Genomic DNA, 12,172 nt, shown 5'->3' on the forward strand with positions numbered 1-12,172 from the left:
TGGCTGTCAAAGGACCACAATCTGGATGCCTTAAAATGACAGACATTTATTCTCACAGTTCTGGAGGCTAGAAGTCCAAAATCAAGGTGTCAGCAGGCCACGCACCCTCTGAACCCTATCGGAGAAGACCTGTTTTGCCTCTTCCTAACTTCTGGTGTTTGCCCACAGCCCTTGGCTGGGCTGTGGCACTTTGATTTCTGCCTTTGTGGTCACATGGCCTCCTTTCCGCCTGTGTTTGTGTGCTCCTCTTTTTGTAGGGACAACAGTCATTGGATCGAGGGCCCACTCCACTCTTGAGTAGTTACATCTGAAACAAATAAGGTCACCTTCTGAGGTACTGGGGTTTAGGCCTTCCACATACCTTTTCTGGCTGGCCACATTTCAACCTGTAACACAGCCCCTCAACCCTTCCCACATGGGCGGCCAGCTGAGATACCTTTGGTCATTCTGGGGGACTGGGGCATCAGCTGGTGGGGCAGAGGGCAGTATGTGAGACGGTCGCTGATTTTCCCCCAATTTCCCCCCTCTGCTCTTAGTGCCCTTCAGCTTTGACCCCAATACTGCAGCTGGCTGGCTTTCCGTGTCAGATGACCTCACCAGTGTCACCAACCACGGCTACCGCGTGCTGGTGGAGAACCCAGAGCGCTTCTCCTCGGCGCCCTGCCTGCTAGGCTCGCGCGCCTTCTCCCACGGCTCCCACGCCTGGGAGGTAGACGTGGGGTCCCTGCCCAGCTGGCGGGTGGGTGTGGTGCGCACGCGCCAGGACACCAGCGCCGAGGGCCACTCGCACAGCTGCTACCACGACACTCGCTCGGGCTTTTGGTACGTGTGCCGCACACAGGGGGTAGAGGGAGACCACTGCGTGACCTCAGACCCCGCCACGTCGCCCCTGGTCCCCGCCATCCCGCGCCGTCTGCGCGTGGAGCTGGAGTGCGAGGAGGGTGAGCTGTCTTTCTACGACGCCGAACGCCACTGCCACCTCTACACCTTCCACGCCCGCTTTGGGGAGGTGCGGCCCTACTTCTATCTGGGGGGCACACGAGGGGACGGCCCCCCCGAACCTCTGCGCATCTGTCCCCTGCGCATCACCGTCAAGGAGGAGTTAGATGGCTGAGGCTGCCCAGGAGCGTGCCGACGCTGTCCGGGTCTCGGGCCGCATGTTTGCTTTCTTTCTGCCCCTCTTCCCGAAGCCCACACTCGCCTGGGCACCTCTACCGCCTGCTTTCTTGCCGGGATCTTGCCACGGAACTGTCTGGTCCTTCTCCATGGCTCAAGGCCCCAAGTCTCCCTCTTGATTTTTGGTTCCTTCTCTACCCACAGTTGAAAGTCCTTTAGGAGGCATCTCGTGGCTCTGGCTCTCCCCAGAGATACGAATTTTCTGAATCCTAATTCCAGTATTTTGGGGGATAATGTTTGCCTCTAGAATACGCCTGTTTTAAAATGCAGGTTTTATTTCTATCCAGATATGGTGAGGCCAACAGACCTTTCAACTGCCATTGAAAAGAGTTTGTTACTTACAGTTCCCAGGAGGAAGGGCCCTGCTATGGGGGGGTGGGGGGGGCACACAGGGAAGCACCAGGTCCCATAGGAGGCAGAGGGAGTGAGGGGAGAGCATGGGCGAGAAACTGGTTTTCACAGGAAGGGACAGATGAGACATATATAGGGTGGAAAGGTTTACAATTGGCTAGTTTTGCCCTGGGAGGTGCAGTTCCCCATGGTCAGTGAGCTCCAGATGTCAGAGTATCAAGAAGACAGAAAACAGTAAGATATCCAGGGCCATGGCCGTGGCTTTGGGGCACGACCAAGGCTCAGTGTATCTGTCACTTTAAACCAGTATTTTCAAACTGCCTCACAGAGCCTCCATGGGGCCCCCCAGGGCTAGAGGCAAGGCTGCCAGCAGATCAACTCTGATTTATCTATTTACATGTCTGGGGTGATTTCCTCTGAAGAGAGGGTTCCAGAGCACTTAAAAAAACATAATTTTAAAACCATGGTTTTAGACCCATTCCCTCTCTGGTCCTTAGTTTCCTCATCTGTAAATGAGACAGCAGGACTGGAAGATGTGCTTCTGCTGTGGAGGAAATTCCTCTGGTCACTGTTACAAAGATACGAGAAGGGAAGGAAGAGGATGCAGTCTGGGTTGGGGGGCAAGGAGAGGGGATACCCGGAGTGAGAAGGGAGGGAGATCCCTGTCTGCTCACCTCAGCCTGCTCGTTCTTCCTCTGCTGCCTTTTGTGTTCTCATCCGGATTTCTTCTCCCTCTGCCATGCCTACAGACTAGTACCTCCCCATCTTTTCTTTCTCACGCATGCCTACAGGTAGTTTTTAATGGTCAACTCACCATGTCCCGGGGACAGCATCGTAAAAGGAAATATTTTCTTGTCAGAGCCCTTTCTCATTGGAGGGGGGCACGTTCCTGACCAAGGGCTCATCCTTTCTCCTGCCTGTGCCCCCTCAGTTCACAGAAACGGGCATTTCAAACAGAAATGATCATCCAAAACTATATATTGGTTATAAATGTGATGTGTATATTGGTAGGGGCCACAGGAGGGTTGTGGTAGGAAGTGCCACTGAGTAAAGGCCACCAGGGTGGCATCTGAGAATGTGGGCAAACTCGCAAGCGACCGTCTAAAGACACTCAGATTCAGAAAAGCCTAAGGCACTTTGAAACCAAACGTATCTGAGGCCAGTGTGTATGCGCTACAATAAAGTATTTAGCCCATCTAATATAATTTCTATAGAATTATCTTGACCTGAAATTATTTTGTTAGTCACAATAAACTTTTAAAAAGGTTTTTTATTTCCAATTTAGATGTTAGAAGAGTTTCTTTCATTTTTCTTTTTTTTTAAATAGGATAATTTGGATAGCCTGGGCCCCTTTTCACAAAAATGAAAACAGTATTTGAGCTAAAGCCCTCTTTTGCTTTTGACATTTTCCTTTCAGTGTTCTTGAAAGCAAAAGTTCATCCATGTTGTAGCATATATTCGACTTTATTCCTTTTTATTAACCGATAGTATTCTGCTGTATGCATAGACTACGTTTTATTTATCCATTCTTTAGTTGGTGGATATTTAGATCGTTTCCACTTTTTTGGCCATTATGAATAATGCTGCTGTGAACATTGGTGTATAAGTTTTTGTGTGGACATACATTTTCCATTCTCTTGGGTAAATACCTAGGAGTAGATTGGCTGGATTTAACCTTTTGAGGGATTGCCAGGCTGTTTTCCAACATGGGTGTACCATTTTATATTCTTAGCAGCAGTGTATGAGGGTTCCAATTGCTCCATCTTCTTGTTAGCACTTGTTATTGTCTGTCTTTTAACTTAGCCATCCTCGTGCGGGTAAAGTGGTATCTCTTTATGGTTTCAATTTTTATTTCCCTGATATGACATTGAGCATCTTTTCATGTGCTTATTTGCCATTTCTATGTCTTTTTAGGAAAACCGACTTCAGATCCTTTACTCATTTTTTAAATTAGGTTATTTGTATTTTTCATTACTGAGTTTTAAGAGTTCTTTATACATTGGAGATACAAGTCCCATATCACATTGTATGATTTATAAAAATTTGCTCCTTCTTTGTGGGTTGTCTTTTCACTTTCTTGAGGATGTCCTTTGAAACACAAAAGTTTAATTTTGATGATGTCCAGTTTGTTTATTTTTTCTTCTGTTGCTTGTCTATCCCAGCCCTGTCACCTTTGCCACTTCCTTTAAGCCCATATATTCCAAGTTCTGGATTTTGGCTTGGTCAGCGGTGGTTGTCACGGGGACAGGGAGCCCTAGTCCAAGTGTTCTTTCTTCCATCAAACCCTGTCCTGCCCTTGTCATCCACTCACTCATCCCCATTTCATGCTCTGGCTCATTACTATATCAAGGCTGAAGACAGCAGCCCACCGGGCAGCCTCCCCTTCTCCAGCTTCTCCCATGTTCAGTCCATCCCGTGTGCAGCTGCCAGACACACCAGCCTTCAGTCTCACCTGTCACCTGAGTGACCCCCACCCCTACCTGCCCAGGTACAGTTAGTTCTCCAGGGCAGTTCAGAGCTCATCTTTCTCCAGCTCTGCTGCTGGACCCAGAGTTCCCTGACTTCTATCACACACAGCGCCCCACCAGCCTTGGCTTCTCATTACCCTTCAAACAGCTGGCTGTTTGAATTGGAATGTTCTGACATCTGTTACTTGGTCGATTCTGGTTATATTGGCCCCACCACTTACGTGCTGTCTCCGTGGGCATACTCTTTACCTTCCTGAGCTCATGGCCCCATCTGTAAAAATTGGGATAAGTCCCACCTCATAAAGGTCTGATGCAGCGTGCCTGCACAGTGCTTGCTGTCCCACGTGAGGACTTCACAATGGCAGCCATTGGAGGCGGGCTGCAAGCACCGAAGGAGATCACGTAAGGTTCCCTCGTTGACCTCCCTGGCTCCCCGTCACTTCCACATCTGCCACCAGTTACTTTTCGGTCAAAATTAAGTGTACATTGGCTATCTGCTTCTTTGCTTCCTCCTACTTGTGGAGGATGAAGTTTCTCTCAACCGAATTTGAGGATCTGTTCGTTGATCAGAAGAGTGGAAGTCTGATGACCCCATGGGTAGTGGCAGTGCCGGGATCCTCGGCAGAGAGTGACTGTGCCATCCTGGAATTTCCCCAGCTCCTTACAGTGACATGCAAGAGCCCTGTCCCGCACTCCTACCCCCCTGTGCCACCATTCTGTGCACAGAGCGCCCAGCCTTCCCGAGCCCCAGGCACACGCACATCCTGGGAGCTGCCTCTGGTGGCCTCTCTGGCCTGCAGGGTCTGTTGCCTTCCCTTGGTTGCCTTCGGTCGTCCTTCTTGGCTCGGTGGTGCCTTCTGAGACCTGTCCAGGCTCCCTCGGCTGTCACTGCACTTGGGTGACAGAGCCACCTTTGCTGTCCCCTCTGCACAGAGACTTTCGAGTGCAGGGACCACATGGTCTTCACCTTTGTGCTCCGAGACCCAGCTATGCTGCTGGGGAGTAACATGGTTAGTGATGTGTGCACTGGAGTTCAGAGAAGCTGTTCCAGAAAGTTCCACAAGAGTGGCAGCCTCTTTAGCTGGGAGAAGGAACTCGAAATCCAGTTTCCTGGGTCCAGACACCAACCTTCTCATTTATGAGCTGCCTGGACCTTTCAAACCTCTGCTCTCTCATCTAAAATGAGAATTACAGTATCTACCTCAGGCTGTTGTGGGCATTCAGTGAGGTAATTTGGGGGGACAAATGCCATCTATTATGCCCTACACATAGTATAGACTTAATCGACGTTGGTTAATTCTTCAGAAAGTGGCAGGTTCTGAATGCTGACGTTGATTCACATTAATGAAGAATCCCAAAGGCAAGTGAGAAATGTAAGTTATCCATATTGGGAGTGCCCAGATTTTTTGAGTTTTTTTTAGCAAGGATGTATATACAAAACTTAACGTTTATGAAGAATTTCAGTAACATGGGAAAAGGGTTATGTAACAATAACTGAGAAAAACAGGATTCAGAGTTATACATACAGACATACACCACACACAAAAAGACAAGTGGGATCTTGTCTCTAATTTGTGTGTATTATTTGATTAGATCATCCATTTCCAAAGATACAAAGAGTACTAGGAGAGTCTCGCACTTTTGCCCAAACACTCAGCTCACCTCCTTGTAAACAATTATATTACCATTTTTAAAAAAAATCCTTCCAGAGATGTTCCGTACATAGCAATATTCTGTTTATGAGTGTAACTGGTTCTGCCAATACACTATCATTTAAGAGGAGATACTCTCAATCTGTATCCCTAAGCAACCCAACAAGAGGAGAGAAAATAAAGGATGTTATTAACATAATTTCCTCCTCTCAAGGGGGAGGTTTGTCATGGATGTTTTCATGCAATCCTACAGATGGATTTAGCTTTTTGTTGTTGAAATATTTCACCCTAGGGTTTTAAAACGGGGAAAAAAACGAAGTGGAAATTTCGTTGCTCCTGACATTAGAAGATAAACCTGAGACCTCAACATAGATTCTTAAAACCTCAGTCCTCACAGAGATATCTAGTGACTAAATAGCCTAGTGGCTAAGAGGTTGGGATATGGGATTGGACAAGCTGGGCTCAAACTCTAACTCAAGCACTGTGTGACCTTCGGAGAGTTACTGAACCTCTCGGTGCCTTGGTTTCATCATGTGAAAAATAGAGATACTAAGATACCTAACGATTAATGGAAATAACCCACCTCCTAAGGGGGTTATGAGGCTAGATGAACACATATGTGAAACACTTAGGATCAGATCTGGCACATACTTAGCAGTTGAGTCTACCATTGTTTTACCTGGCTCTGCTACTAAATAGCTGGGAGACTTTAAATAAAGCCATTCAACTTCTCTGCTGTAATCAGGGAAGCTAGGACACTTGCGTGTTTTTTTCGAGGTCTTTTCCAATTCTAACAACCTGTGATCCTAGCAAAAGCCTAGTTTCTTGCACGCAGCAGGGACTTCTGCTGGGACTTTTGCCGACCAAGATTCAAGAACCTGGGTGTGGTACCAGGAGCTTTGCCTTATGTTTTGAGCCTAGAGAAAAAGAAGACTAAAGAGTTATACTATCTGAAGTATAAATGATTCTAGAGAAGAGCGTGTCCTGAAAAATTCCTAAAATTAGTAATCAGTCATGCCTAATAAAATTGTATTGTCACGTTCCAGTGATGTCTCATGTGCTTATATGTGCCAGGTTACAGATGATGTCAAATAGTGGCTCACGTCCACCATGAATATGATCTCAACGGCAACAGAGCTATTTGGATTGGGCAAAAGAGAACCGTTCGTAGTGGGGGTTTTAGCATCTCCCTTCAAGGTTTCAAAAAGAAAATGCAGCTTCATGCACTGGCCTGTGCCACTCATTCCTTTCCCCAGCCACAACTGGAGGACAAGGCAGGATGGATTGAATGACTGTTAAAACCTGATGTCCCAGGACAGAAGGAAGCACCCCCTGCTCTGGATGTTCTTTGTCCTTGTTTGTGGGTGTCACTTGGGTGGGATTCTTTTGCTAGGGAACAGGCTGAGGAAGATGGGAGATTTTGGTTTCTATGGATACAGGGCTAGCTGAGATTTGCATAATGTATTTCCGAGAACAGACAGTCTGGGAACAATGTGGACCCACGAGGAACATAAAGGCACATGGAGATGAGTTGGAGAGTCTGGGTAGTCAGGCTCCATTTCAGCCCTCCTACAGGGACAGGAGTCGGGGATCCTCCCCCACTCTTTGGAGAGGTGGTAAGATGGAGCCCTGAGGATTGAGGGAGGCTGTGCATGAACAGTGCACCCCACAGGGCATGGCCTCCCCCTTTACGTCAGCTGTGGGCTAAACGGGTCCTTCAAAATATATTAGCCTGTGAAACTCTTCTGTTTACTTACAAAACATTCCACAACATGCCCTCGTTTTAATCCCCTCTACCATCTGACCACCCTGTGAGATCGGCTCAAGAGAGACTTGTCCAAGGTCACGTGAAAAATCTGTAGCAGAGCCAGACCTCAATCCCAGGTCTGGAGTTACCATCCCCCTTTTGGGGATTGCCAAATGTCTTCTGGGATTTGCAGCAGTAAATGAGGCCTAATTGAGGCAGTTCAGCTTATGAGGGCCTGAACTAAGGCAGTAAGGATAATGAGGAAAAATGGGCGTTAGAAATACTAGAGGTAGTAAGATGGCCAGGAAGCCTTGTGAAGGAATGTTCTAGGTGAGGGATGTCAGGAGTCCAATGGCGGCCAGGAGACTGGCTTGAGTGGTGTGCTAGTCACTGAGGTGTGGACTGGACCCCAGGTGAGTTTAATGTCATGGGGTGGGGGGGACATTGCAGTGAAAGTGTGGAGAGGACCATTAAGTAGAGCTCTTCGGCTCACCACATTATGGACGAGAGATACAGAGTCAGGAGGCATTGACAGGGTTGTCTTATCGAGGGCTCTGGAGTCTGCACTCCCACATGGAGATTGTATAGAATAAAGGAAGGAGGCAGGGACAGAGTCCTGTTGAGCATCGACAGGGTTTAGAGGGGAGCCAAGGATTCCAGGTTAAAGACATGAGGCGTGAATAGAGAAGCAGAACCAAGGGAAAGTGCTGTGACAAAAGAAAAGAAGAAAAACAAAACATGCTGAAGGTAGAAGGGAATGAGCAACAGTGTCAAAAGACCCAGAACATTAGGTAAAATGAGGATGAAAATAATTCACTGACTCCAATTTAATTGCAACCCCTGGCACAGCTTCTCCCACTATCATTGAAGACAGAAATCAAGGTGAAAACTCACATCATCAAGAAGTGATGGCTGACCAACCTGGGAGCAGAAGTTAGGAGGAATGCCCCTAATTCTAGAGCCTGGGGAGCTGGATTTTTAGCACCCTCTCAGACTCTGCCTCTTGAAACACCTACCCAAGAGACATCACAAGCCATTTTGTCCCTCCTTCTGTCTCTCTAACTGTACTCTGTGGACCAGATGCCACAGACGTTCTGATGTTGGACTTTTGGGTTCTAATGAGGCAGTCTTAGTGCCGCAAAGTTGTGCTCCTTGGTTACTCCTTGCTTTATTTCTGTTTGCTCTCTTGAACCTGGTCTTGGCTATGGGAATTAAAGGGGGAATCCACCTTGTGAGCCCATGGATGTCAGCACAGTGGTGACAGAGTTGCTGACTGAGATGAATACTTGTTGCGTGAATGCATAAAGGAATGAATCAATCCCCAAGGAGAAAGTGAATTTGCGAGACAAAATTGAGGATGTGAGACCCAGCCATTCTCCTTACCTAGAAATGATCTCTTCAAGGTAGAGACTGCAAGTCAGAGTATTATTATAACTAAGGGACTTTCCTTACATGTCCTAACCCTCACTTGGACTCAAGTGGCCCAGGCATACTGTTTCCTTCTCTCCATCCTGCCATACCCATTCAGTTACTGCATGTCCCAAAAGACAGCCAGGCAGAAGAGGAGGGGAAGTGGTACCAACACCGGGTGTGAGTCCCAGGGGATGTGGTCCCTCTAAAATGAGGCTGATACAGGAATGACCTTACTGTGGTGCACGCGAGTTTGTTCTTGTTTATGTTTCTGTTTTTATTAGTCCACATTTCCGTAGTTTTGGGAAAGCTGTAGGCATAGATTCCACTCCCACCCCATTTTGTATATTAAATTATTAACACTGGTTAATAACAAATTTCAGGTGTACAACATTATAATTCAATATCTCTATACTCTATTGCATGCTCACTACCCAAAATCAAATTTCCTTCCATTACTGTGCATTTGACTCCACTTACCCAATTTGCCCTCCTGTCCCCCAAATAAACGAATGGAACTACATCAAACTGAAAAGTTTCTGCACAGAAAAAACACCAAAACCCTCAACAAAACAGAAAGGCAACCAAATGGGAGAAGATATTTGCAAATGATACCTCCATTAAAGGGCTAATATACAAAATATGTAAAGAATTAATATAATTCATCAGCAACAAAAAAAAAACACAACTCCAATCCAATTTAAAAATAGGCAGAGGATCTGAATAGACATTTTTCCAAGGAGGAGATACAGAGGGCCAGTAGATATATGAAAAGATGTTCAACAACACTAGTTATTAGGGAAATGCAAATCAACACCCCACTTTTGTCTGAGAGAAGCTAGGAGGTACTGAGAGCTTGGGCACCCCAAGAACTGCCCTCAGTTGTACACATCGTCACCTGAGTGGATCTTGTATGGGGTTGATGGAATCCACGTATCTAGTTAGGAATCACCTCCTTTGAGGATGTGTCCATTGGTTAAAAAACAGCATGGGGCATGACAAAATACCACAGAACAAAGGAGAAGAATCATTTGAAGACTCAGTGGGAACATAAATTTCTTTCAAAGGCCATCTGCAATATCCAGAAGAAAACTTTTGTACCCTCAATAAGGAGTCATCTCAATTTGAACAGGAGCAGAGAACAAGAGAAGAGGAAGCTAAAATGGGATGAGCTAAATTGGGGGGAGAGGAGGGCAAAATGGGATGCAGAAAAACTGAAAATGTGAAATCCATAGAAGCAGTAAAGAGCAGAATTGTATTAGCCTGACAACAAATGAACAAGAAATGTGGAAGATAAACCTGAGAAACTTGGCAAGAAGACAGAAGTGAGGGACATTTTTTTAAGAAAGAAAAAAATAAAGATAATGGAGGACAGAAAATGAAAATCCAACTTAAGGAATGTAGGGATGAAAATGAGAACAAATTAGAACCAAAATGACTGATGCAATTGGAGATTGAAAGTTGCATTCTGGACAAATTCATAGCAAATACTTTGAATGACAGGATATTAAAGTCTAGTGACATTCAGGACTCCAAAGGAAAACAATAACAACAAACACCTAGTTACGTACAAAGAAATAAGCATCAGTCTGGGTTACCAGAAAACAAATAATGGAGAAATATATAGAATCTTAAGCAATTTTTCCTGAATTGTCCAAGAATTTTATACCCAGACAAGTATAGGAAACTAGGAAATGACACTTCCAAAAATGTAAAGATTCAGAAAATATACCATCGATAAGCCCTACTCAAAATAATTTTGTTGACGATGTGTTGCAAATGTCAAAAATTCTTGAAAAGATAATATATATTATTAAATGTAATATAATAATAAGCTGATGATAAAACTCCAGGTTATATTAACCAAGCCCAGAAAAGTTAAAGGCAAGGGGAGTAAAATTTATTAAATCCCCCACATGAGGAAAAAGGGTGGAAAGGAAGAGAATTTTTAAAACATATTGTTTCATTCTGTACTTTTGATACTGAGATTAAGAATATATTCAGTTTGCTAAAACACTAGCAGACTTTTAAAACAGCATGTATGTCTTCCAAAACATGAAAAAGTAGAAAAGAAAAATGAAAACAAAGGAAACAAGCAATAAAATTAAATGTAATAGTTGTTATGTTAACAAATGTATCCCTATCAAAAATTAACATTTGCAAATAAGATTTGAAAAACTAAAAAAAATAAGAATTTTTTTAAAAGATTTAAAAAAGTGTAATCAGCTGCTTATAAAAAACATCTCAGACAAAAATGAGAAAATGAACCACAGTAGCAAGGAGTCTGGTTTCTAACAATACACATCCAAATAGGAAACAAGATTTGCAACAATAATTTTGCATAGGAATTCAAGGAAAAGGACAAAACAGGACTTAAAGGGATATTTCATACTGACAAAAGCATCAAAGTATATAAGGCAAGTTGCTGGACATGCGTACACTGCAAATTTGTTGCTGTAATAATTGCCTACAAACCCAAGAGAATAAACTGAAAAGAGAACCAACAAGAGATTTGATAAAGTAAATCCAAGTGCCATTAGTTTATAAAAATGAACACTTTATTACAGTAATACCCAGTTAGAAAATGTAATAGAAATAAGATTCCATTCACAAAAACAACCAAAACGTAAAACTATTTTGATTAAATTTTAAAACAGAACTACAAAACTGTACTGAAAAAAAAAAATCACTAGAGTAAGCAGTTAGCATCCCTAGCTCTTTGTTTTCTAAATTAGACAGTGATTTTAATTTCATTTGAAATAACAAGAAAGGAGGATTAATTCAAATTTTTTGGGGGGAAAGGATATCCCTAAGATATTTTCAAGGGAATATTCAGATATTGGGACAATATATGTGCAAAGGATCCTTGTTCCTTATAGAATTATTTAAAATGGAAATAGTTGGGAATAATCTAGATATACAAGAGAAGGGGAATAAATTATTCCATATACTGCAATATTATGAAGCCACTAAAATTTTTTTTTAAATAAATGAATATTTAAGACATGAGGAGATGCTTACTTGACAAAAACCAAATTAGAACAACAAACTGTAACCAGAGCAACTCCAAATTTGTAAATCATATTTTGGAAGCAAGTACCCAATATTGTTAACCATCGGTATTTTTGGATGAGGCGTTTACACATGACTTTTGTTTTCTCCCTCCTCCCCACTCCTCCTCGTTTTCTTAAGAGAAAGCATTACATTTAAAATCAGGAAAAGGTAACATTAAGAAAGCGAGAGTGTTAGATGTGGCTATTAGGTGGTTACTGGTACCCTTGACGCAGGGTTTTATCTTCAGAACTGAGGCTCGGAGGGGAAGCCTAAGCAGACCTGGGAGAGAGGATGTAACCGCTGGGCTGGGTCAC

At 44.1% G+C, this 12,172-nt stretch overlaps 1 protein-coding gene across 1 annotated transcript in view; it reads left to right on the forward strand.

The window, feature by feature from the left end:
* TRIM35 (tripartite motif containing 35) overlaps nucleotides 1-10,971 on the forward strand; it is a 28,097-nt gene extending 17,126 nt beyond the window's left edge. The window contains exon 6 of the mRNA XM_081075726.1: nucleotides 537-10,971. Coding sequence (XP_080931852.1) covers nucleotides 537-1,114 — 578 coding nt within the window. The 3' untranslated portion in view covers nucleotides 1,115-10,971. The remainder of the gene's footprint in view (nucleotides 1-536) is intronic.
* The last annotated feature ends 1,201 nt before the right edge of the window (nucleotides 10,972-12,172 follow it).

Source organism: Rhinolophus hipposideros, assembly GCF_964194185.1.
Source record: "Rhinolophus hipposideros genome assembly, chromosome: 16".
Taxonomy (NCBI): domain Eukaryota; kingdom Metazoa; phylum Chordata; class Mammalia; order Chiroptera; family Rhinolophidae; genus Rhinolophus; species Rhinolophus hipposideros.